Below are 23,654 nucleotides of genomic sequence, written 5' to 3' on the forward strand. Positions count from 1 at the left end.
AAATGACAGCGAGATTGGATAACTCTGGGAGGGCATACAATGAGGTTCTCCCAGAATCGCGTAACAGTCAGGTCCCCTGGACCCGGCGTGCCATGGAACGGGGTAAAGGGCCAATGACAGCAGCCCTTTACAATGTGATTGCTCTGTCCAATGATGGAGCGATCAGTTGTCAACAAACTGGACCATGTCCGGTCCAGTTCCTCACACAGAATCGGTACAGTGTGTGAGGAGAGGAGGGAGCCGGGTGCAGCAGCGCTGTGGGCTGGATCTGAAGTGCCACTACAGTGCCCCATCAGTCTCTCAAAAGTGTTATAGGTAGTCCAATTATATTTTAAATGTATGCCCTTAGCACACCTGATGGTGCTCCCTGCATGTTAGGCCTCCGTATGTGGCCAGGCTGTGGAAAACTGACGCGTTATCACCACACTTGAGAAGAGTAGCAGAATATATTTTGGGGTGTAATTTTTGCTATGTTCATGCTAGGTGTTAGAAATATATATATGAACAACTTTGTGTGTAGAAAGGATAAACGCTTTTTTTTTAAACATTTTTGAAAAAATTATATATTCAAAAGACTCATTATGCTTCATAGATTCATTGGGGTGTTTCCGTTCCAAAATGGTGTCATTTTTGGGCTGTTTCCATTGTCCTGGTGCTCCAGGGCCTTCAAGTATAAGAGGTAGTCGGGAAACTAAATGTGTAATTTATGTCCCAGTCAACTAAAACGTTTTTTCGTTTGCGGCATTTTTAGTGATGAAAACTAAACAACATTTTTGTCCACTGATGTACTATGACGAAAATCAATTCAGTTTTCGTTAACGAACGAAAACTAAATTAAAATGGGAGGACAGGGATGTTTAATCTCAGAACTTCTAGTTTCCATGGAGCTCTGCCTGCTTTCTCTGGCTGGAGCCTGGCATTTGTAGATAGGAGGCTGTCAGAGGAAGGCTGTTCTCTGCAGTCTGAAGGGGTATGGTGAGGCTGGACTGTGTAGTTAACCCTCTCACACACTGCCACTTCATATTGATATATAGAGGCCCCCTGAAAAAGACCTGCTCCTTGTCAATAGGCTTCGCAGCTTGTCCGTTACAGGAGAGCAGCACAGTCTGATCTGTGCTGGATTAACCCTTTTGGTGCCAGAGCTGTTTTTGCACCCATGCTTAAATCAATTTAGGCCTGAAGATATAGATATACTTTAATGTCATTGTATACATACAACAAAATTTTTTCGGATACCCTTTACAGCAGCAATAAAACATTTCTCAAGAAAACCACACATACATACTCCTAGCGCATGCCCACATATCTATTTAAATATATCAAGATATAAAATGTTATTTAAAAATAAATAAAAGAATGTTAAAATTCCTAAAACACTGTACCTGATGGGATTATGGACAATACGGCCCTAGGAAAAAAACTATGCTTTAAGCGATTAGTGTGCGTTTTAAGTGTTCTATATCATTTCCCTGATGGCAATGGGACAAACACATTGTAACCTGGGTGGGTTGGATCAATACTAATAGCTTTTGCCCGCTTTTTTAATCGGTTGGCATATGCTGTGTCCAAACTTGGTAGATCTGTTCCTATGATCCGCTGTGCGGTTTTCACCACACGAGACAGGCACTTCTTATCCTCCGCCCTGCAGCTGGCATACCACACTACAGCGCAGTGGAGAAGAATACTCTCAATGGTACAATGATAGAAATTGACCAGAAGCCTTAAGGGCAATCCAGCCTGATTCAGTCTCCGAAGGAAAAACAGTCTCTGCTGCGCTTTTTTCACTAGAAAAAAAGTGTTTTGAGACCATGACAACTCCCTTGTAATATGCACTCCCAAAAATGTAATAGTGTCCACCCTTTCCACCTCCTCACCACCTATATGAACCGGGCAATGATTGATCTTGATCTCCTATAATCCACTATTTCTTTAGTTTTTGCCGTATTGAGTATTAAATCATTTTCTCTACACCACTCAACCAAATGTTGATTTTCTGCCTATAAGCTGTCTCATCATTATCTTGTATGAGTCCCACTAAAGTGGTGTCATCAGCAAACTTCACTATAGTGTTAGACGCATGTATGGGAGTACAGTCGTGAGTGAACAATGTAAACAAGGCCGGACTTAACACACATCCCTGTGGTACCCCTGTATTCAAAATAATAGTGTTAGACATCTGATCTCCTATTCTCACCATTTGTGGCCTGTTTGTTAGAAAATCCATAATCCATGAGCGCAGCAATGGACATAGGCCCAAAGCTTTTAACTTTTTCACTAATTTGTCAGGGACTACTGTGTTAAATGCAGAGCTAAAATCAATGAATAACATCCTAACATATGTGTTTGGGTGCTCAAGATGTGTCAAGGCAGCATGCAATGCAATAGCAATTGCATCATCTGTGCACCTATTTGCACGATAGGCAAACTGATACTTATCCAGATCAACAGGAATGCTTGCCTTAAGATGTGATAATACGAGCCTCTCAAAACATTTCATGATGATAGGAGTTAGGGCAACTGGGCGATAATCATTTAAGCATGATACCGCTGATTTTTTAGGTATTGGGACAATAGTAGTAGATTTAAAACAAGAAGGTACTGCAGCCTGCTTTAATGACAAATTAAAAATATCAGTAAAAACACCTGCTAACTGGTCTGCACATCCCCTCAGTATATGGCCTGACACCCCGTCTGGTCCTGCTGCCTTTCTGATGTCAATCTTCCTCAAATTTGACCTGACCTCATGTATTTTTAATACCAATAAATGGTCATCCTCCACTAGTTCTTTACTATGGGTTTCGCATCTCATATTTTGGCCCTCAAAGCGAGCAAAAAATTGGTTTAAGGTGTCAGGGAGCACTTTACAAACCTGTGTATTCCTAGATTTAAAATCTACCATTGTTTTAATCCCCTTCCACATGCTACAAGAATTTTGATTTTCAAAATAAGATTCAATGCGCTGTTTATATCTACGCTTAGCCTCCTTAATGCCTTTCTTTAATTCATTCCGAGCTTTCCTATAAGCCATCGGGTCGCCCGATCTAAAGGCCACATCCCTTGCTCTAAGCTGAGCCCTTACTTTACCATCCAACCAAGGCTTTTGATTTGGGAACACCTTAATAGTTTTTGTAACTAGGAACATCTCCATGCAAAAGCGGATATAAGCTAGAACAGATAAAGCATATTCCTCTAAGTCTGCATCCTGTGCAAATACATTCCAATCAGTTAATTCAAAGCACTCTTGCAGGAGTGAATTTGACTCCTCACTCCAAACCTGTATGGTTTTAATATCTGGTTTTGTTCTGCAAACAAGAGGCTTATAACATGGGATCATCATTAAAGAGGTATGATCTGATAGACCAAGATGTGGCAACAAAGTAGCTTTATATGCACTGGAAACATTTTGTATATACCTGATCTAAAATATTGTTCTCCCTTGTTGGAAAGTGCACATTCTTATAAAATTTAGGAAGAACCATTTCTAGCTCCACATGGTTAAAATCGCCAGCCACAATCACAACCCCCTCTGGATGTGCATTCAGCTGAATGTTGATAGCATCATATAATTCCTCCAGAGCCAGCTTAGAATTAACCTGTGAAGATTACATAAACCCCCCAAAACATATATTTTCTTAAAGCAGACACATTCATGTGAATGTGCACTGCATGGTGGCATCACAGAATTGTTAAAATGAAAGAAAAAAAAAATTACATTTCTGTCAATATACAATATTCTTGTAACAAAACGTGGTTTACCTTAAATTATAAAATGACTAAATCTGTGTCTGTTGTTTATGCTATTAAGGATAGAACATGCACTAACTAATTAGATTTTTCACTCCAGGAGTATGAGTTTGGAAATTGTAGATAAATGCATTACAATGTAACTAAACCCATTTGATTTTAGTCAATTAAAATGTACTGAATTAAATCGAAATTTGCTACCAAAATTAACACTGCCTAGAACACCTGATGGTGCTCCTTGCATGTTGGGCCTCTGCATGTGGCCAGGCTGTGTAAAAGTCTCACATTTGATATCACCATACTCTGGAGTAACAGTGTATTTTGGGGTGTAGTTGCAAGCATACGATATGTGAGATATAACCTGTTAATAATAAGTTTTGTGAAAAAAAAGAATCTTAATTTTTCAAACAATTGCGTGAAAAAAATGACAACTTCAAAAGAAACTCACCATTCCTGTACCTTGGAATGTCTACTTTGCAAAAAGGGGTATTTATACTGTCCTGGCTTGTTAGTCTCATGAGATGTGCCGTCAGTACATCAGGTGTGATCAATTTTCAATGATTGGCACCATAGCTTGTAGACTCTATAACCTTCACAAAGACCAAATCTACACTTATTTGGGTTATTTTTACCAAAGATATGTAACGGTATAAATTTTTGCCAAAATTCGATGAGAAAATTACTAAGTTGCAAAATTTTATAGCAAGCAAAGAAAAATGCCTTTTTTATTACAAAATTTTCAGTTTTTTTTTTTTTTTATTATTCCTCCAAAAGAAAGCTCTATTTGTGTGGTATTTGTGAGGGAAAAGACAAATTTCATATGGGTACAGTGTTGCATGACTGTCATTCAAAACGTGAGCACTGAAAGATGAAAATTGGTCAGGTTAGGAAGGGGGTTTAAGTGCCCAGTGGGCAAGTGGTTAACTACTTCAATACCAGGCACTTAGACACCTTCCTGCCCAAGCCAATTTTTCAGCTTTCAGCGCTGCAGCAATTGGGATGACAATTGCGCAGTCATACAACACTGTACCCAAACCAATTTTTTTATCATTTTGTTCTCACAAATAGCTTTCTTTTGGTGGTATTTGATCACCTCTGAGATTTTTATTTTTTGCGCAACAAATAACGAAAATTTTGAAGAAGAAAACACGTTTTTCTTTGTTTCTGTTAAAATTTTTTGTAAAGTATGTTTTCTTCAGTGATGGACACCGATGATCTGGCACTGATGGGCACTCGTAGGTGGCACTGATGGGTGACATTGCTGGGCATCACTGATGTAATTTGTTACATAATGGTGCCAGTCAGTGCCCATTTGTGGGCACTGATTGGCACAGATTGGGCATTCATTTGCACATGTGGATGGCCATGGATTGGTGTAGCGATGTGTCAGACTGACACACCGCACCACCGATCGCCACGATGCGCGCCCCCATGGGCGCGTAGCGGCTGTTATCCTGAAGGACGTCATATGATGCCCAGTCAGGATAACTGAACCACTGCCAGGCCGTCATTTTGCTATAGGCCGGGCGGGAAGTGGTTAAGTATTTTCTCAAATCGCCTTTCAGGACAACCTTGGATAGAGCGCAGCTCCGCCCATTTTTCAGGAAACGCATGCAGCCTTTAAATCCCTCCTCTTCCACCATGGCCTCAGTTATTGTGTTTCCTCCGCCATGATGGAAGTGCATGCTGGAACCAGGGGGGCTGCGCTCCCTCCAAGGTGGAGGGGAAAGGGCTTACCTCTGTAATTTTTTTTTTTTTTTCTGCCTGGAGTGCAGCGACCATCCCAGCACCCTCCCGTACAAGCGGGGGGGTGTTCCGGAGTCCCCAGTTTCTTCCAGCTCAGTGGAGCAAGCAGCCAGCAGCAGGTTGAGGTGTCGGTGTGCCCGAGGTTGGCTTAGGTAGCTTGGTGGCTCGCTGCCATTCTTTCGCGCCGCCGTTCAGTGGTTTTCTCGCCGCCGTTCGTACAGTGGTTGTTTTCTGCATTATGCGGTTCCAGGTCCTGGCGGGCGGGTGACAGGCCAGTGACGCTCCTTCCTGTGTGGGCGTGGCGACAAGTGGTTCCGGTCGCCTGGAACACAGAGGCCAAGGGGGCAGGTCTATTGACAGGTGCTTCCGCTCCCGGCCATCGATGACGCCGGAGCCGGGAAATTTTAAAACGGGAGTTTTTCTTTCTCATCCCCCTGCTGCTAAGATGGACGAGAGACCGTCCGCAACGGTGGAAACAGGCACCGGTCAAGCCCAGGTAAGAGGGGCACAGTGGTGCCTTTATTCTTCTCCTTATGGGCTTATGCTGTCACTGTTTTTATGCTGGCCCTGTTGGGAGCCTGTTTCTGCTGGGTCAAAGGTTACTTCTCTTGGACCCTGCAGTTTGATGGTGGAGGTTTTTTATATGTATTGGTTTCAATACTGAGGGTAGTCTCTTTCTATCGCTGGTGGTCTGTGTTAAACACTAGAGGGCAGGAAGGTGTTTAACATTTTCAGTGAGAGGCCATTGCTCTCGTTTCAGGAAAAAGTTTTAGTGAAAACGAAACATTCAAACCCACCAAGTCAGAGGAAATGCCCTTCATGCAAGAATCCTTTCTGAGACTCTTGGCAAAAAGCTATGTGCAGATCTTGTATTAAGAATCTTGTGGAAGAGGAAACATCTCAGCAATATAGGGACTTGTTTTCCTCAGTTCGTGAACTCACAAATTCACGGAGTTCAGTCAAATCAATGCTGGTTGAGTCCAGCAGGCCAAGTTGAATCTCAACCACCATCTAGTCCCAGGGCATCTACCTCTAGGCCCGTGGAGGTTGTAGACTCTGAGGACGAGGGGGCAAGTACTCTTCCTTCCCTCAAGGGTTGAGGATGAGGTAGAAGAGGAAGACTATATGAGAGGCTCTAGGTTCAAATTGTCTTTAGAAGAAGTGGACGACCTTTTGAAAGCGATTTACACGGCCCTCGACATTCAGGAGGAGAAAGTACAACTGTCGGTTCACGATAGAATGTACCAGGGTCTGGATGACACCAAACACAGGGTGTTTCCAGTACATAGTCCCATCGGATTCGGTCAAGAAGGAAAGGAAGGACCTTGAAAGAGGCCCTTTCCTGTCCAAAACCCTTGAGACGTTTTCCCTTTGAAGACAAAGTCTGAAATGTGGAATAAAAAATAGTGGGTAGATGACGCTTTTTCACAAGTGTCCCGTCGCACAGACCTTGCCTTTGAGGGTGCTCAAGGACGCGATGGATAAAAGGGCAGATTCCCTCTTAAAGACATGGGATTCCGCGTCGGCCAGCCTCAAACCAGCTATGGCTTCAACAGTGGTGGCAAAAAACCTAGAGTGCTGGGTGGAAAAGCTGAAGAGTCATGTAGAGGCGGGGACACCACAGAAAGATCTTTTGGAATCCTTTACATTAATTCTGAAAGCAGTGAAATACATGACTGACTCCTCATCTGAATCAGGATGGCAGCGAGGTCATCGGCTCTGGTGAATTCAGCCAAGACGGGCTGTCTGGCTAAAAACTTGGTCGGGTGACACAGCCTCCAAGATTCAATTGTGTGGCCTACCCTTCTTTTTGGACCAGACCTGGAAACCATCTTGGACAGGACAGCTGACAAGAAAAAGGCTTTCTCTGCCAAAAAGAAGCAAACAGTTGAGAAGAATTTTCGTGCTGTTCAACAGCCCCGTAAGAGTAGGGAAGACAACAAGAGCCGTTGGTCCTCCCAAAAGGGTAAAGGTAGAGGAGGAGTTCTCTTCAGATCTCCCTCAGACCAACCACTAAAAACAAGTGACAATCTGGTCCCAGTAGGGGGAAGATTGTCTGCCTTCCGCCTACAATGGAACAGAACATCTTCAGGCCTGTTCGTTAGGAATGTTGTGTCTCGGGGATACAGTCTGGTGTTTTCAGAGCCTCTCCCAAGCAGGTTTTAAGTTAGAACTGTTCCAAAGGATCGAGACAAAGCTTCAGAAATGACGAACCTATTTCAGGATCTGATCCAACAAGTAATTGTTCAGGTCCCGAAACATCAGGAGGGCAGAGGCTTCTGGTGAAAAAGCCTTCAGGGAAGTATCGTTTGATCCTGAACCTAAAAATCCTAAACAGATCAATTTGTTAAACATTTCCGGATGGACACAATCCATTCAATAGCAAAACTATTGACTCCAGACTGCTTCATGGCATCCCTAGATTTAAGGGATGCTTACCTACACGTCCCGATTGCTCAGGCTTCTCAACGTTTTGGCCATCAACCTGGGGTGTCATTGGTGTGGCACCTTCAGTTCAAAGCTCTGCCGTTCGGACTCCTCTTCCCCCAGGATTTTCACAAAAATAATGGCGGAAGCCCTGGAGCCTCTGAAGTTTGGAGGAATTTCCGTCATTCCATATCTGGACGACTTGTTCTTTGCGGACTCCAGGGAGCAAGTGGTGACGAATCTCCAGATATCAGAGATACACCTCAGGGAACTAGGGTGGCTCCTCAACCTAGAGAAATCCAAATCTAGTACCAAGTCAAGAAATAATGTTTCTCGGGTATACAACAAATTCGGTGCTCCAGAATGTTTTCTTACCACAGGCGAAGTTAGAGAAAATTCTTTCTGCAGTAAAACAAATTCAAACGAATATCTCAATCTCAGTCCGATCAGCCATGGCAGTATTAGGACTTTTCACGGCATCGTTCCCAGCCGTACAGTGGCCCAGATTCCGTTCCAGACCACTCCAGCTGAATATCTTGCAGGCATGGTCGCATCAGGTTTCACTGGAAAAGCAGATCAGGCTTACCTCAAAGGTAAAACGGGCACTCTGGTGGTGGAGGGACTCAGCCAACCTGACCAAAGGTCTTCTCTGGGTCTTTCCACTAGACAAGCATCTAACAGACGCAAGTTCCTGGGATTGGGGAGCCCACCTGGACGGCTTAACGTCTCAGGACTTGGTCCAAGACAGAATACAGAAGATCAACAAACTGGCGGGAACTAAAAGCCATCTTTCTCGGTCTTCTAGCTTTTCAACAAGCAGTGAAGGGACATCGCATTCAAGGCCTTCCGAGCAATATGACCGCTGTAGCATACGTGCTCAAACAGGGAGGAACCAGGAGCAGAGGACTTATGGAACTAGCCAATCAACTACTTTCTTGGGCAGAACAGAATGTGGCATCTGTCAGCAATCAATCTAAAGGGTTATCAGAATCTGTTAGCAGACCTACTCAGCAGGACGAGGGTGGTGGAAGCAGAATGGAGTCTGAGTCGAGACGTCTTCTTGATGATCTCCAGAACATGGGGGCACCCCCAAGTAGACCTGTTCGCCAGCCAACAATGCAAAGGTTCAGAACCTCTTTTCTCTCCGAGAAGACCAAGCCATAGGCATAGACGTTCTCGCTCATCCATGGCATTACCAACTGTGCTATGCCTTTCCCCCCTTCCCTCTGATACCGATGGTCTTAAGGAATTTCAGGGAAGAAAGAACCAACATGTTCCTGGTCACTCCTTTTTGGCCAAAAACACCTTGGTTCGCAACACTGCTAAATTTGGCCACAGAACCTCCTTGGAGGCTACTGCTCAGGGAGGACCTTCTGACACAGGGCTCGGTGAATCATCCAGAATCAGATCCGTTACATCTATCTGCTTGGCTTCTGAAGATCTCCTCCTAAAAACCAAGGGTTTATCTGATAAACTAGTAAAGACCCTACTTTCCAGCAGAAAAGGGGTAACCCGAGCCATATACCTGAAGGTCTGGAAGAAGTTTAATTCCTATTGTACCTCAAAACCTTCAGGTAAAAAGCATTGCATCAGTCCTTGAATTTCTCGGAAGTGTCTGATTCATTTGAAGTTATTGGTAAGGCAGTAGCCTACCTGGCAGACGCTGCTGTAGTAACAGTTAGAACAACTGCCAAATCGGCGGCTCTTCTGAACTCTGCCAGAAGAGCCCTTTGGGTAAAAACCTGGGATGGAGATTTTACTTCTAAATCGCATCTCTGTGGGATACCCTTTGAGGGCTCTTTGCTTTTCGGTGCAGGTCTAGAACAAGTCTTATCCCGATCATCAGATAAAGGCAAAAAATTCCCAACAAAACCCAAAGGAAATGGGGGGGAGATTTTTTTTTTTTGGAGTCCCTCCAGTCAAGACTGCTTCATGGACAAGAAGGAGCCTAGGAAGAAGTGGGGGTTCGGTAAGGGCAAGGGAAAAGGTGGTATCCTTTTTTCCGGGCTCGTATCCTCTAACAAGGAGCCCAAATGACACCAACATAAAGGTTGGTGGAAGGCTCACGTTCCTCCCCCAATGGGAAAACCTCTGTCCTTACATTCTAAGTCTCTTGTAAAGGAGGGTTACAGGCTGGAATTTCTGTCTACCCCTCCTCCAAACTTTATCCTCGCCCATCTCTCCAGGGACCCACTAAAGGCAAAGGGCCTTTTGGAGCGTGTCAGGGTTCTGGCAGAACAGGAAGTAATTACCCCGGTTCCCGTGGGTCAGATTGGCCGGGGTTTTACTCCCACATTTTTGTGGTGCCGAAACCCTCGGGACCAATTATAAATTTAAGGAAACTGAACCGGTACTTGTACAAAAAGTTCCGGATGGAAAGCATTTTCAGTCAGACACCTCCAAGAAGGCGTATTCATGATCACGCTAGACTTAAAAGATGCTTACTTGCATGTTCCCATTGCCCTGAAACATCAGAAATTCCTACGTTTCGCGGTTCAGACAGACCAGGGTGTTCAACACTGGCAGTTCAGGACACTCCCCTTCGGCTTAGCCAGCCCGAGGATCTTTACAAAGGTCCTCGCCAAAGTGGTGTCGTTCCTACACCTAACAAGGGATATCCTTGATCCCATACCTGCACGACATGCTAATTTACATCCCAACCCAAGAACAGCTCCTGTCCAACCGAGACAGGGTGCTGTTAACTCTGAAAACCCTGGGTTGGTTGGTCAGCAAGGAGAAGTCCTCCCTGGACCCTGCACAATCCAAGATTTTTCTGGGGTACTGGATAGACTCGGTATCCCAGAGAATCTTCCTTCCCCAAGAAAAGATTACAAAAGTGCAGAGGGCCATGTCCACTCGTCAAGAGAGGAGAGGCCTCTTTGAGGACCATCATGAGTATTCTGGGGCTGATGTCATCTTGCGGCCCACTGCGCCCAGTTCCTCTCTCAGGGGGGGTTCCAGGGATTTCTTCTCCCTTGGGATGGGAGAAGGGAATCCCTGGACATCAGGGAGTTTACCTCCCTCGAGATGGATACCCTTAACTGGTGGCTCAACCCATTCAACCTCTCGGGGGGGGGGGGGGGGGGGGGGACGCAGACCTGGAACCAGCAGAACCCGCTGAATGTAACTACGGACGCAAGTGCCTGGAGCTGGGGTTCTCATCTAGGAGATCTTTTGGCCCAGGGTCCTTGGGATCAGGAGCAGACCTTGGCTTCCTCCAATGTCAGAGAGCTACTAGCGGTCGGAAAAGCATTAAGCTTTTTCAGAGATCAAGTCCGGGGTCAAGAGGTACAAATCTTCTCAGACAACGCAGTAGCCGTGTCCTAGCTAAATCACCAGGGGGGGAACAAGGTCCAGCAAGTTAATGAGGCTGACCCAGGAAATCCTGGGAGAAGCGGAGGAAACAGTTCTCTCAATCTCGGCAGTCCGCATAAAAGGGTCCCTCAATATGTGGGCAGACTCTCAGCAGGCAACCCATTTATCAGGGGGAGTGGGAGCTGAGCAACGAGGTGTTTTCTCTGGTTTGCCAATGCTTTGGCAGGCCAGAGATAGACTTGTTTGCCTCCAAGAAGAACAGGAAGGTTCACAAGTTCTTCTCCCTGGCCAGGGGGCAGGGATCCTGGGGAGTAGATGCACTAGCCCAAAGCTGGGATTTTGCCCTAGCATATGAGTTTCCTCCCCTGGTGCTCATTCCCTGGGTTTTACAGAAACTGTCCCAGTCAGACGGTTGCCTTATTCTAATTGCACCCTGGTGGCCGAGACAGGCATGGTTCCCCACCCTGAAGAGATGGTTGGTGGCTCCTCCATTCCATCTCCCCTCCAGTCACGATCTCCTCCACCAGGGACCAGTTTTTCACCCAGATACCGGGTTTCTTCCCCTGGCGGGCTGGTGTTTGAAAGGGAGATCCTCAGATGTAAGGGTTGTTCTGAAAAAGTGATATGCTTTTATCAAGTAGAAAGCCAGCCACTAGACAGATTTACGCTAAGGTCTTCTCTCACTGGGCTCAGTCTAGAAAAGGCTCTCTTCAAATAATTCCAGCGGTCCTGGAGTTTCTCCAGAATGGGGCTGACCAGGGTTTAGCAGTCAATACCCTCAGAGTCCAGGTTGCAGCCTTGTCAGTTTTTCTGGATAGTAAGCTGGCCCTTAAACCCCTCATAAAAAGATTTTTGTCAGCTAGGGAAAGTTACCCTGGTGAAAACCAACAGGTTTCCACCTTGGGACTTATCCTTAGTATTAGATGCCCTTACTAAAGGACCTTTTTGAGCCAGTGACTCAAGTTTCAGTTACCGTATTTATCGGCGTATAACACGCACCCCAAGTTTAGGAGGGAATTTTAAGGAAAAAAAACTTACATTAAAATGCCCATCAATGCAGCCTCATCAGTGTTCATCTGCAGCCTTGTTAGTGCAGCCTTGCCCCAGTGTCCAGTGCAGCCTTGCCCCAGTGTCCAGTGCAGCCTTGTCAGTGCAGCCTTGTCCCCAGTGCTGCCGACATACACAAGTTTAGTGTGTATTTTAAAATATGGCGCCGCGGAGTTCGGAGGGACTCGGCGGCGCTCCTTCAGCTGAACGAGCGCCGCCGAGATACACATAGCCGAGGGTTCTCGGCTCTTCTCGGTGCCGTTCACAGTCACGCCCAGTCCCTATGATGGACATAACAGAGGTCCAATGGCGGGACTGGGCGGCACTGTGAACGGCGCCGAGAAGACCCGAGAACCCTCGGCTATGTGTATCTCGGCTCCGCCCAGTCACTGTGTCCTCGGCGGCGCTCGTTCAGCTGAAAGAGCGCCGCCGAATCCCTCCTGAACTCCGCGGCGCCATATTTAAAAATACACGCTATGTGAATGTCGGCGGCGATCGCTCCGATAGATCACAAAAATAGCGGGGATCGGCATATAACACGCACCCACGATTTTCCCCTGATTTTAAGGGGAAAAAAGTCCGTGTTATACGCCGATAAATACGGTAATTTTCTTTCTCTTAAAATGGCTTTCCTTCTGGCGATCACGACAGCCAGAAGAGTTAGCGACCTTCATGCTCTGACGATTAAAGAGCCCTTTTTGTTGCTCCTGGAGGATAAGGTAATCCTCAGACATGATCCTTTATATTTGCCAAAAGTGACCTTGGATTTTCACAGGAGATTATTCTTCCCTCTTTTTGTCAGAATCCCAAAAATAAGGAAGAAAGATTTCTTTTATTAGATGTTATAAGATGTCTATTTAGAGTGAGTTCAGAAGAGCAAATCATTTGCTAATTTAGTTTTTCGGGCCAGAAAAAGGGTCCTCAGGCCTCCAAGCCAACGATAGCCAGGTGGATTAAGCAGACTATCTCTGTAGCCTATGAACATTTGGGCAAACCTGAGCTGAAGGGGTAAACAAGGTCACATGCCGTCTGTGTGGTGGCTTTCAACGTATTTTCTTGTGTACTTTCACTTCGTGCATTCGCTGACGTGCTCCCACTAGTAATAACCCCAGCAGAGAATGTGTCCCCCTACAAACGTAGCATAAAGATGCTTTAGTTTTATACTGTTAGGGATCGGAGTGGGTGCTTTAACTAGCCAGGAGTTCATAAAGGATGGCTGGCTAAACAGAGCACGATTTTCAGTTTAGAAACAGACTTACAAGAGGGCAGCATTGTAAAGATAACAGGCCATAAATTTTAGGTAAGACACTAGGGAGAAAATAAAGCATCACAATGTGGACAGGTCTACAGATGGTTAAGCAGAAAGAACATACCAGAGTAATACACACAAGGAACGCCAATTTCAGTATTTCAGCTATGGGTGGAATTGCAGCAGCAAGGACAGAAATCAGATGATGCACAGGTCGGCAGTGCTCCCACTTATAGAAATACCCCCACTTTTAGACAGAACCCCAAGAGCAAATGTGCCCCCCTGTAAATACACATTCCTCCTGGCGTGGTAGGCTATCATCTCAAGCTGATGACAGAACTGTGCCAAGAGGCCCATTCCTCCAGATTTAGGTTGCCTTGCTATTGCTTGGGGATCACCTCCCAGGGTCTATAAATATTAAGCCTGTGTCCTGTACTGTACAATACAATTAAAAGGAATTTTGACTTGACTTAACTTTAAAGTCCATATCTTGTATATCAGTTACGACCCATGGTTAGTAAATATTTAGACCCTTTGCAGTTTGCATACCAGCCAAGACTGGTTGTTGAGGATGCTATCATTTTCATGGTAAATTGCATGTATGCACACCTGAAAGTCAGCAAGCACTGAGGGTCATGTTTTTTTGACTTCTCCAGTGCTTTTAATACTATCAGGCTGGCTCTTTTGGGTGAGAATCTAGCAGCAATACAGGTTGAGGTTTTCCTTGTCATGGATTGTAGACTACCTGACAGGAAGACAGCAATATGTGTGTTTGCAAGACTGTCAGATAGGGGGATCAGCGATATTGGAATTCCCCAGGGGGGCAGTTCTCTCTCCCCTTTTTTACTGTGTACACCACTGATTTTACCAAATGATAAAAGGTTGTGGACATAAACAGGAGTTAGGACGATTCTCCCAATCCCTAATTATAACCAAATACAACGAAAGTTGGGATTCTTTCAAAAGACTGGGATTTTTGTGGGGAGATAATACGTCTATTTTCCAGTAGGTATCAACGAGTGAGATAGTTAAAATATAATTTTTATTTAATTGCAATAAAAAGGAAATATACAAAACAGATATAAATATATGTACACAAGTATGACCATCCAGTATTGTGTTCAAATTTCATTCGTGCCTGTCAGCCAACATGTTTCGCAGAAAACTAATTGCTTCATCGGGGCATAGATCGGCATCAATGGTTCTTTTTAAACTATATAAACAGATATACTACAGTTATATGGCGGTCATACATATTTGTGCAACCAAATACAGTAAAAAACATAATTGATCAAAACATTCAATCTGGTAGTCTCACCTACTGGTGCAAGTCTAAAATTTAAAGCACACACACCACCATTGCTAGGCATCATCCACTGTACCAACTGGTGCAAAAAATCCAAGGGTGCCAGATCCCAACTGGATAATACCAATAGAGGAACTGGACCACACAACAGCAGGACAAGCGTCTAGTAAAATATATAAGAAACAAAAAGAAAAAATAATAAACCACTAAGCTTCCTAATCCAAAAAGACAATATATATGATTAATCTATGCCATAAGATAGTCAGTACGACATATAATCAAATTCGTTATACTGAAGTATAACGTAGATGGGTGAGATAGTAATGGCCATATGTGCTAGGAAATAAATCTCAATATGGGAGGCTAGTAGCTATATTCAAGTGTAATGTTACAATCAGTGTATAATACACTTAATGACCAAATAAACGTAAGCCTAATCGCATAATCCCTTTATGATTAAGGTATCTGGGTGGGAGAGTCGGTATTAAATTGCAAGCTGTATAAAGATGGCAAGGTTAAATGGGACCATATAGCGCAATATAGTTCCATATGCGCCACTGCAGACCCCAAGGCCCTATAAGGTAGCATGGTTAACCCGTATCAAGGAATTGACAAACGGCCAATGAGTCTTCTCTAAAACAAACAGATACACACCTTCCCCCAAAAAAACATGGGAAACCGATAGTACATGTAGTCCCACAAAAATAGGGGTGCCTTCCCAAATGGTCATAGAGATCAAACATAGATTACCTGCAAAGGCTAAAGAATTGTAGCTCCTCACTCAACGAGGTCTCCTCCTGTCAATAAAGATGGGTCGGGCCGAGTGTGTCTGTAAGACAACACAGCGGCGCCTCCCATCTTTTGTGTGGTCCCACCGGAAGTGAAAAGGTCAGGGATGACCTCCGGCATCACTTCCGGTCCGGACGTCCCCGCACATGATGCGCGCGCACCTCGCCGAGCAGACGCATACATCGCCACTTCTAGCGGATGCGCGCGCACTGCCCACACTACGCGAACGGAGTAAGGGCATGTGGGGCGGACATGAAAGACTCCGCCCCCTTACACAGGGACGTCCGAGTCCCCCCATCTATGGCAATAGCAACAGTACGGTACCCGACTCGTCCAGCATGGGGGAGGCTTCATTACATAGTCCCGCAAACGTCTCTATGCACTTATATTTTAAATGCAATGATTATAGTTGTAAGGAAATAAAAAACGAAATGTTTTAAACATGATAATAACCCATACAGGGATCTTTCCCCTAAAGACCAAACAGGTATGCATGGGTATAAGTAACTCAACAGAGTAAATACATATATATTGCAGCAACCATTCTATTTGACAAGGTGGAATTAATGGAAAAGAGGAGGTAAGAAACCTGATAGGGCAGTGTCCCCTGATTAGTTATCCATACATCCTAACCCCCCCCTAGAAAAAATATACAGAAGATGGAACCAGACAGGGGGTATAGATTCATTTAAAATGTACATTCATAAAACCTATATATTGAAGAAAGCGAGGACATCAAGAAGGAAAAAAAAAAAATGTAAATAAACAGGAAGAGGATGGAATTAAGGAGGAGGATCCCAGCTGAGGCTCCCAACCATGTATTATAAAAATGGTTTATATGAGAGTGCTGTATTAAGGCCAGGTGGATGAGTGGCCTGCTGGCCGAAAATCCATCTAGCCTCTCTCTGGAGTATTCGTTTGTCCACATTTCCTCCCCTCTCGAAGTCAGATATGACCTCCAGAGCAAAGAAGGAAATAAAGCTAGGATCAAAACTATGATGGAGGCCGATGTGCTTACAGATAGGAGTGTATAGCAGTCCGGCATCCAGATAGTATAAATGGTCCTGAATCCTTTTAGCAAAGGGACGTTTGGTTTTACCAATATAGAAGGCGCCGCAACGGCACGTGGCAAGATATACAATGCCTGTTGTGGAACAATCTGCGTAGCCCTTTAGCTTATGGAAACCCCCTCTTGGGAGGGGGCATCCTATGCCTTCTCTGATCCACGGGCAAAATTCTCAGTGTCCACATCTATAAGTGCCGTTGCCACCCTCCGCCCCCAGTAAGGTTGTTGTAGGCTGTAGATGACTATGTACTAAGGTGTCCCTAATGGACCGTGACTTTCTATACGTGATCTGTGGCACATTAGCTACATATTTAGAAACTATTGGATCCTCAGAGGAAATGCCAATTTTCATTGATGAGATTCTGGATCGACTGTTGATGGATCGTGAAGGTGGTGATAAGTTTGGTAGTAGGATGGGAGTCACATACTTTCTGTTTAAATATGAGAGTATCACGTGTGTTTGATTTTGCCCGTTTGTAGGCCCTTTTGAGTATTTTCTTGCTATAGCCTCTGTCAAGTAGCCTCCTGTAAAGGGCCTTTGCTTCCCTTTCGAAGTCTTCATTTCTCGCACAATTCCACCGCAGCCGCAGATATTGGCTGTAAGGTATACTATGTACAAGCGTACGGAGGTGAGAGCTGGAGAAGTGCAATATGGTGCTCAGAAGCTCATCGAGGCAAGATCTAATTATCTGACCATCATCGATCAAGCATACCAACAGGGCTTGATTGACAAAGACACCCGGGAGTTTTTGGAAGTAAAATGGCCAATCACGCCAACTTTTTACTCATTACCCAAAGTTCATAAGAACATCGTGAACCCCCCTGGACGTCCAATTATATCTGGGATAGGCAGCCATACCCAGACTGCCAGCCAATACGTAGATGGTTATCTACGCCCACATGTCACAAGCTTGCCCTCATACCTTAAGGATACATTAGACCTACTTAAAATCCTGGAAGGACTTACTATACCTCAAGGAGCAATCTTGGCAGCAATTGACATAGAGGCTCTTTATTCAAGCATCCCGCACACCAAGGGTATAGAGGTAGTTTCGGAATTCCTGAGAGAAAGAGACACCAATAGCTGGGAACTAGGCCAATTTATCATCCTACTACTGGAACATATCTTAACCAACAATATGTTTTTGTTTAATGGCGTTACCTACCTCCAGGTACAGGGGGTAGCGATGGACTTCTTGTGCCCCATCGTATGCCAACCTGTACCTGGGGGGGATGGGAACGCACTCTCTTCTCCAGTGAAGGGGCCTCGATGTATCTCCGCCACATTCTTCTTTGGCGGAGATACATCGATGATGTCCTCCTTATTTGGACAGGTTCAACAAACCTGTTGTCGGATTTCATAGAATTTCTGTCCCAGAATAACTTCAATTTAAAGTTCACGATTCAATCGGATGCAATCTCCATCCCTTTCTTGGATCTGCGCCTCGTCCTCAAAGAAGATGGCTCTGTCTTCAGCACATTATATAGGAAGGAGACTGCTGGGAACACCATATTGCACTTCTCCAGCTCTCAACCCCGTACGCTTGTACATAGTATATCTTACAGCCAATATCTGCGGCTGCGGTGGAATTGTGCGAGAAATGAAGACTTCGAAAGGGAAGCAAAGGCCCTTTACAGGAGGCTACTTGACAGAGGCTATAGCAAGAAAATACTCAAAAGGGCCTACAAACGGGCAAAATCAAACACACGTGATACTCTCATATTTAAACAAAGTATGTGACTCCCATCCTACTACCAAACTTATCACCACCTTCACGACCCATCAACAGTCGATCCGGAATCTCATCATTGAAAATTGGCATTTCCTCTCGGAGGATCCGATAGTTTCTAAATATGTAGCTAATGTAATACAGATCACGTATAGAAAGTCACGGTCCATTAGGGACACCTTAGTACATAGTCATCTACAGCCTACAACAACCTTACTGGGGGCGGCAATGGCACTTATAGATGTGGACACTGCGAATTTTGCCCGTGGATCAGAGAAGGCATAGGATGCCCCCTCCCAAGAGGGGGTTTCCATAAGCTAAAGGGCTACGCAGATTGTTCCACAACAGGCATTGTATATTTTGCCACGTGCCGTTGCGGCGCCTTCTATATTGGTAAAACCAAACGTCCCTTTGCTAAAAGGATTCAGGACCATTTATACTATCTGGATGCTGGACTGCTATACACTCCTATCTGTAAGCACATCGGCCTCCATCATAGTTTTGATCCTAGCTTTATTTCCTTCTTTGCTCTGGAGGTCATATCTGACTTAGAGAGGGGAGGGAATGTGGACAAACGAATACTCCAGAGAGAGGCTAGATGGATTTTTGGCCAGCAGGCCACTCATCCACCTGGCCTTAATACAGCACTCTCATATAAACCATTTTTATAATACATGGTTGGGAGCCTCAGCTGGGATCCTCCTCCTTAATTCCATCCTCTTCCTGTTTATTTACATTTTTTTTTTTTCCTTCTTGATGTCCTCGCTTTCTTCAATATATAGGTTTTATGAATGTACATTTTAAATGAATCTATACCCCCTGTCTGGTTCCATCTTCTGTATATTTTTTCTAGGGGGGTTAGGATGTATGGATAACTAATCAGGGGACACTGCCCTATCAGGTTTCTTACCTCCTCTTTTCCATTAATTCCACCTTGTCAAATAGAATGGTTGCTGCAATATATATGTATTTACTCTGTTGAGTTACTTATACCCATGCATACCTGTTTGGTCTTTAGGGGAAAGATCCCTGTATGGGTTATTATGTTTAAAACATTTAGTTTTTTATTTCCTTACAACTATAATCATTGCATTTAAAATATAAGTGCATAGAGACGTTTGCGGGACTATGTAATGAAGCCTCCCCCATGCTGGACGAGTCGGGTACCGTACTGTTGCTATTGCCATAGATAGGTTGACTCGGACATCCCTGCGTAAGGGGCCGGAGTCTTTCATGTCCGCCCCACATGCCCTTACTCCGTTCGCGTAGTGTGGGCAGTGCGCGCGCATCCGCTAGAAGTGGTGACGTATGCGTCCGCTCGGCGAGGTGCGCGCGCATCATGTGCGGGGACGTCCGGACCGGAAGTGATGCCGGAGGTCATCCCTGACCTTTTCACTTCCGGTGGGACCACACAAAAGATGGGAGGCGCCACTGTGTTGTCTTACAGACACACTCGGCCCCGACCCATCTTTATTGACAGGAGGAGACCTTGTTGAGTGAGGAGCTACAATTCTTTAGCCTTTGCAGGTAATCTCTGTTTGATCTCTATGACCATTTGGGAAGGCACCCCTATTTTTGCGGGACTACATGTACTATCTGTTTCCCATGTTTTTTTGGGGGAAGGTGGGTATCTGTTTTAGAGAAGACTCATTGGCCGTTTGTTAATTCCTTGATACCCGTTAACCATGCTACCTTATAGGGCCTTGGGGTCTGCAGTGGCGCATATGGAACTATATCGCGCTATATGGTCCCATTTAACCTTGCCATCTTTATACAGCTTGCAATTTAATACTGACTCTCCCACCCAGATACCTTAATCATAAAGGAATTATGCGATTAGGCTTACGTTTATTTGGTCATTAAGTGTATTATACACTGATTGTAACATTACACTTGAATATAGCTACTAGCCTCCCATATTGAGATTTATTTCCTAGCACATATGGCCATTACTATATCTCACCCATCTACGTTATACTTCAGTATAACGAGTTTGATTATATGTCGTACTGACTATCTTATGGCATAGATTAATCATATATATTGTCTTTTTGGATTAGGAAGCTTAGTGGTTTATTTATTATTTTTTCTTTTTGTTTCTTATATATTTTACTAGACTCTTGTCCTGCTGTTGTGTGGTCCAGTTCCTCTATTGGTATTATCCGGTTGGGATCTGGCACCCTTGGATTTTTTGCACCAGTTGGTACAGTGGACGATGCCTGGCAATGGTGGTGTGTGCTTTAAATTTTAGACTTGCACCAGTAGGTGAGACTACCAGATTGAATGTTTTGATCAATTATGTTTTTTACTGTATTTGGTTGCACAAATATGTATGACCGCCATATAACTGTAGTATATCTGTTGTTTATATAGTTTAAAAAGAACCATTGATGCCGATCTATGCCCTGATGAAGCTATTAGTTTTCTGCGAAACATGTTGGCTGACAGGCACGAATGAAATTTGAACACAATACTGGATGGTCATACTTGTGCATATATATTTATATCTGTTTTGTATACTTTCCTTTTTATTGCAATTAAATAAAAATTATATTTTAACTATCTCACTCGTTGATACCTACTGGAAAAGACGTATTATCTCCCCACAAAAATCAGTCTTTTGAAAGAATCCCAACTTTCGTTGTATTTGTGTACACCACTGATTTCAGCTACCAGACAGTCTTGCCATCTTCAGAAGTTTTCTAAAGACTCTATGGTAGTGGGATGTATCAGGGATGGGGAAGAGACTGAGTGAGTATAGGACTGTGGTGGAACCTCACACCATGTGACAAAGGAGCTGGTTGTGGATTTCAGAAAGAGGAAGCCACCAGTGACCCAATCTCAATCCGAGGAGTGGAGGTAGTAGAGGGTTACGAGTATCTGGGGGTGCACATAGATAATAAGCTGGACTGGGGCAAGAACACTGAAGTGCTCTATAGGAAGGGCCAGAACTGCCTCTTTGAGGAGACCGAGGTCCTTTTAACAACTCAACAAACTAATTCGCAAGGCCAATGATGTTGTTTTCTTGGAATTGGAGTCTCTCACAACAGTGTTGGAGAAGAAAATGTTCAAGTTACGTTCTATCTTGGACAACTCCCACCCATTCCACAATACGCTGGTTAGTCTGCGGAGTACCATCAGTGACATATTGTTACACCCACAGAGCGACACAGGAAATAATTTTTGCCTGTGGCGATCACTATTTAGAATTATTTTGGTGAGGGCTAGAGGTGAAGATTTAATTCTGGTTGTTTTTGATCAGCATTTTGTGGTGTTTTTATAGTTTGTTGGTATTGTGTTGGTCATTATCTGGGGTGGTGTTGGGCAAACTACCAAATACAAATACACCACTTTCTGTTATTTGAATCTGTTTATGCATATATTTTGTGTGTGTCTTTTATTTGTAGTGTAGTTTTAATTTCAAGGCCACTCTACTTCACTCTGTTGCTGTGTTCTGCAATGCTTGTTACAAAACTGAGGACTCGTGGAGTGGGGAAGGTCTATTTTGGGGGTGGGGGGTGGGAACACCCCACTTGGAATCGGGTGATCGAATCGGTGTTCTCACCCATGCGATCCGATTCCTGTGCGAGTTTACAGTTCGCACTGCAATCTGTGAACAGATCTGGGGGTGCCATTAACAATGTATTGACACCCACAGCAGTTCAGAGGGTAGTGTGAACTGCCTGCGAGAGAGATGAGATGCAGGAACCGGCACTGTAATCGCCCCATTTCCCACAACATGTGTTTGAACCTAGACTGAATGTCTTAAATGCTTGAGTGTACATTTTTATAGTATGTGTGCAGAAAAAAATGGCTGTAACAGCAAAACTTTTAAGCGTTAGAGGAAAAGTACAGAACAGTTTAGGCCTGTACTTGATTGAATTCTACTTTGAATTGATAAAACTACTGTATAGTTTATCAAAGTACACCACTTTTGTCCCGTTTAACAAAACTAACCATACTATTTACATCTACAGGTACAAGACAGGCAAAAACAAGTGGTTCTTCCAGAAGCTGCGGTTCTAAAGCACTGTTCATTTGGTATACCAATAAACGTCTTGAAAAAAAGTAAACCTGCTTGTCGTTTCCTTTTTATGTAAACTAGTATTTTTTTTATAGATAGAATAGAAAAGTACTGTATGGATACCCATTCAGCTCTACACTTGGTAAACATGCTTACACACCGGCTGCTCTCCTTGCTGTAAACATGCCCCTCTGATCTGAAACGGGAGAACAATCTACTACTTTCTGCACGTGGCCAGCTTTAATGACTCATACATTGCCCCTGTTCTACTCATTGACACATTCTCAGGGAGATCTTATTATTGCAGAAATGCACAGACTTAGCTGGTGCATAAGTCGTTCAGGGCATACATGTAGAAACATGGATGAAATTGGCATGCAGGGTAGATACATACACTCTGAACACTGTTGACAGATAAAAACAAATGGAGTCAGGGTGCAAACATTCAGACACACACTTGTCCCTAGCTAATGAGCTAGATCAGATATTTCCCACCCTAAAATTGGGGGGGGGGGAACGAGCCTGTATGTGTGAGCGCAGTGTCAATTCTCACCACGCTGTTAAAAATATGTGGTGACACACTCAGCTTCACCCTTCTAAGCTCCCAAGACCACAATCTAGGTGCCAGCTGTTTCTTTAGTCTAAGGTTACTTTGAGTTATAAGCAAGGAAGCTCAGAACTCTGCAGTGTATTAATGTGCCTTAAAGAGGGAGTCCACCTAAAAAAAAAAAAAAAAAATTATTAAAAGCCAGCAGCTACAAATACTGCAGCTGCTGACTATTCCATTTTATGTCCATTTATTAAAAAATAGACACTTGTCCTGGAGTCCAGCGATGTTGGCAGCCGATCAATCTCTCGGCTGCCGCCGCAATTCTCTGTGAGGGAACCAGGAAGTGAAGCGTTGCGGCTTCACTTCCCGGTTCCCTACTGCACACGCGCGAGTCACGCTTAGCGTCCTAAGTGGTCTCCGCTATCTCCTAGTACCGGTGTTTCCCAGGAGACGGGGGGGGGGGGGGGGGGGGACGGGGAGTCTATTCCAGGAAGTGTGTTCAAATACCTGTAGTAGACAGGTATCTGCACCCCTCTCCCCCCTGAAAGGTGACAATTGTGGCAAAGGAGGGGGGGAGGAATCAGATGAACGGAAGTTCCACTTTTGGGTGGAACTCCGCTTTAACTACACACAAATGCTGTACATACAAACTGCTACAATT

General features: G+C 44.4%; 1 protein-coding gene across 3 annotated transcripts in view; it reads left to right on the plus strand.

Annotated features, from left to right (window-relative positions):
- Window positions 1–22,492, plus strand: part of RPL27 (ribosomal protein L27) — a 66,802-nt gene extending 44,310 nt beyond the window's left edge. For all 3 annotated transcript variants that reach the window (XR_012236927.1, XM_073608313.1, XM_073608312.1), the window contains one exon: window positions 22,397–22,492. Coding sequence is in view for 2 of the 3 variants with exons in the window: in XM_073608313.1 (XP_073464414.1) it covers window positions 22,397–22,445 (49 nt within the window). In the remaining variant the exon portion in view is untranslated. The remainder of the gene's footprint in view (window positions 1–22,396) is intronic.
- The last annotated feature ends 1,162 nt before the right edge of the window (window positions 22,493–23,654 follow it).

This window comes from Aquarana catesbeiana, linkage group LG12, assembly GCF_042186555.1.
Source record: "Aquarana catesbeiana isolate 2022-GZ linkage group LG12, ASM4218655v1, whole genome shotgun sequence".
NCBI lineage: Eukaryota > Metazoa > Chordata > Amphibia > Anura > Ranidae > Aquarana > Aquarana catesbeiana.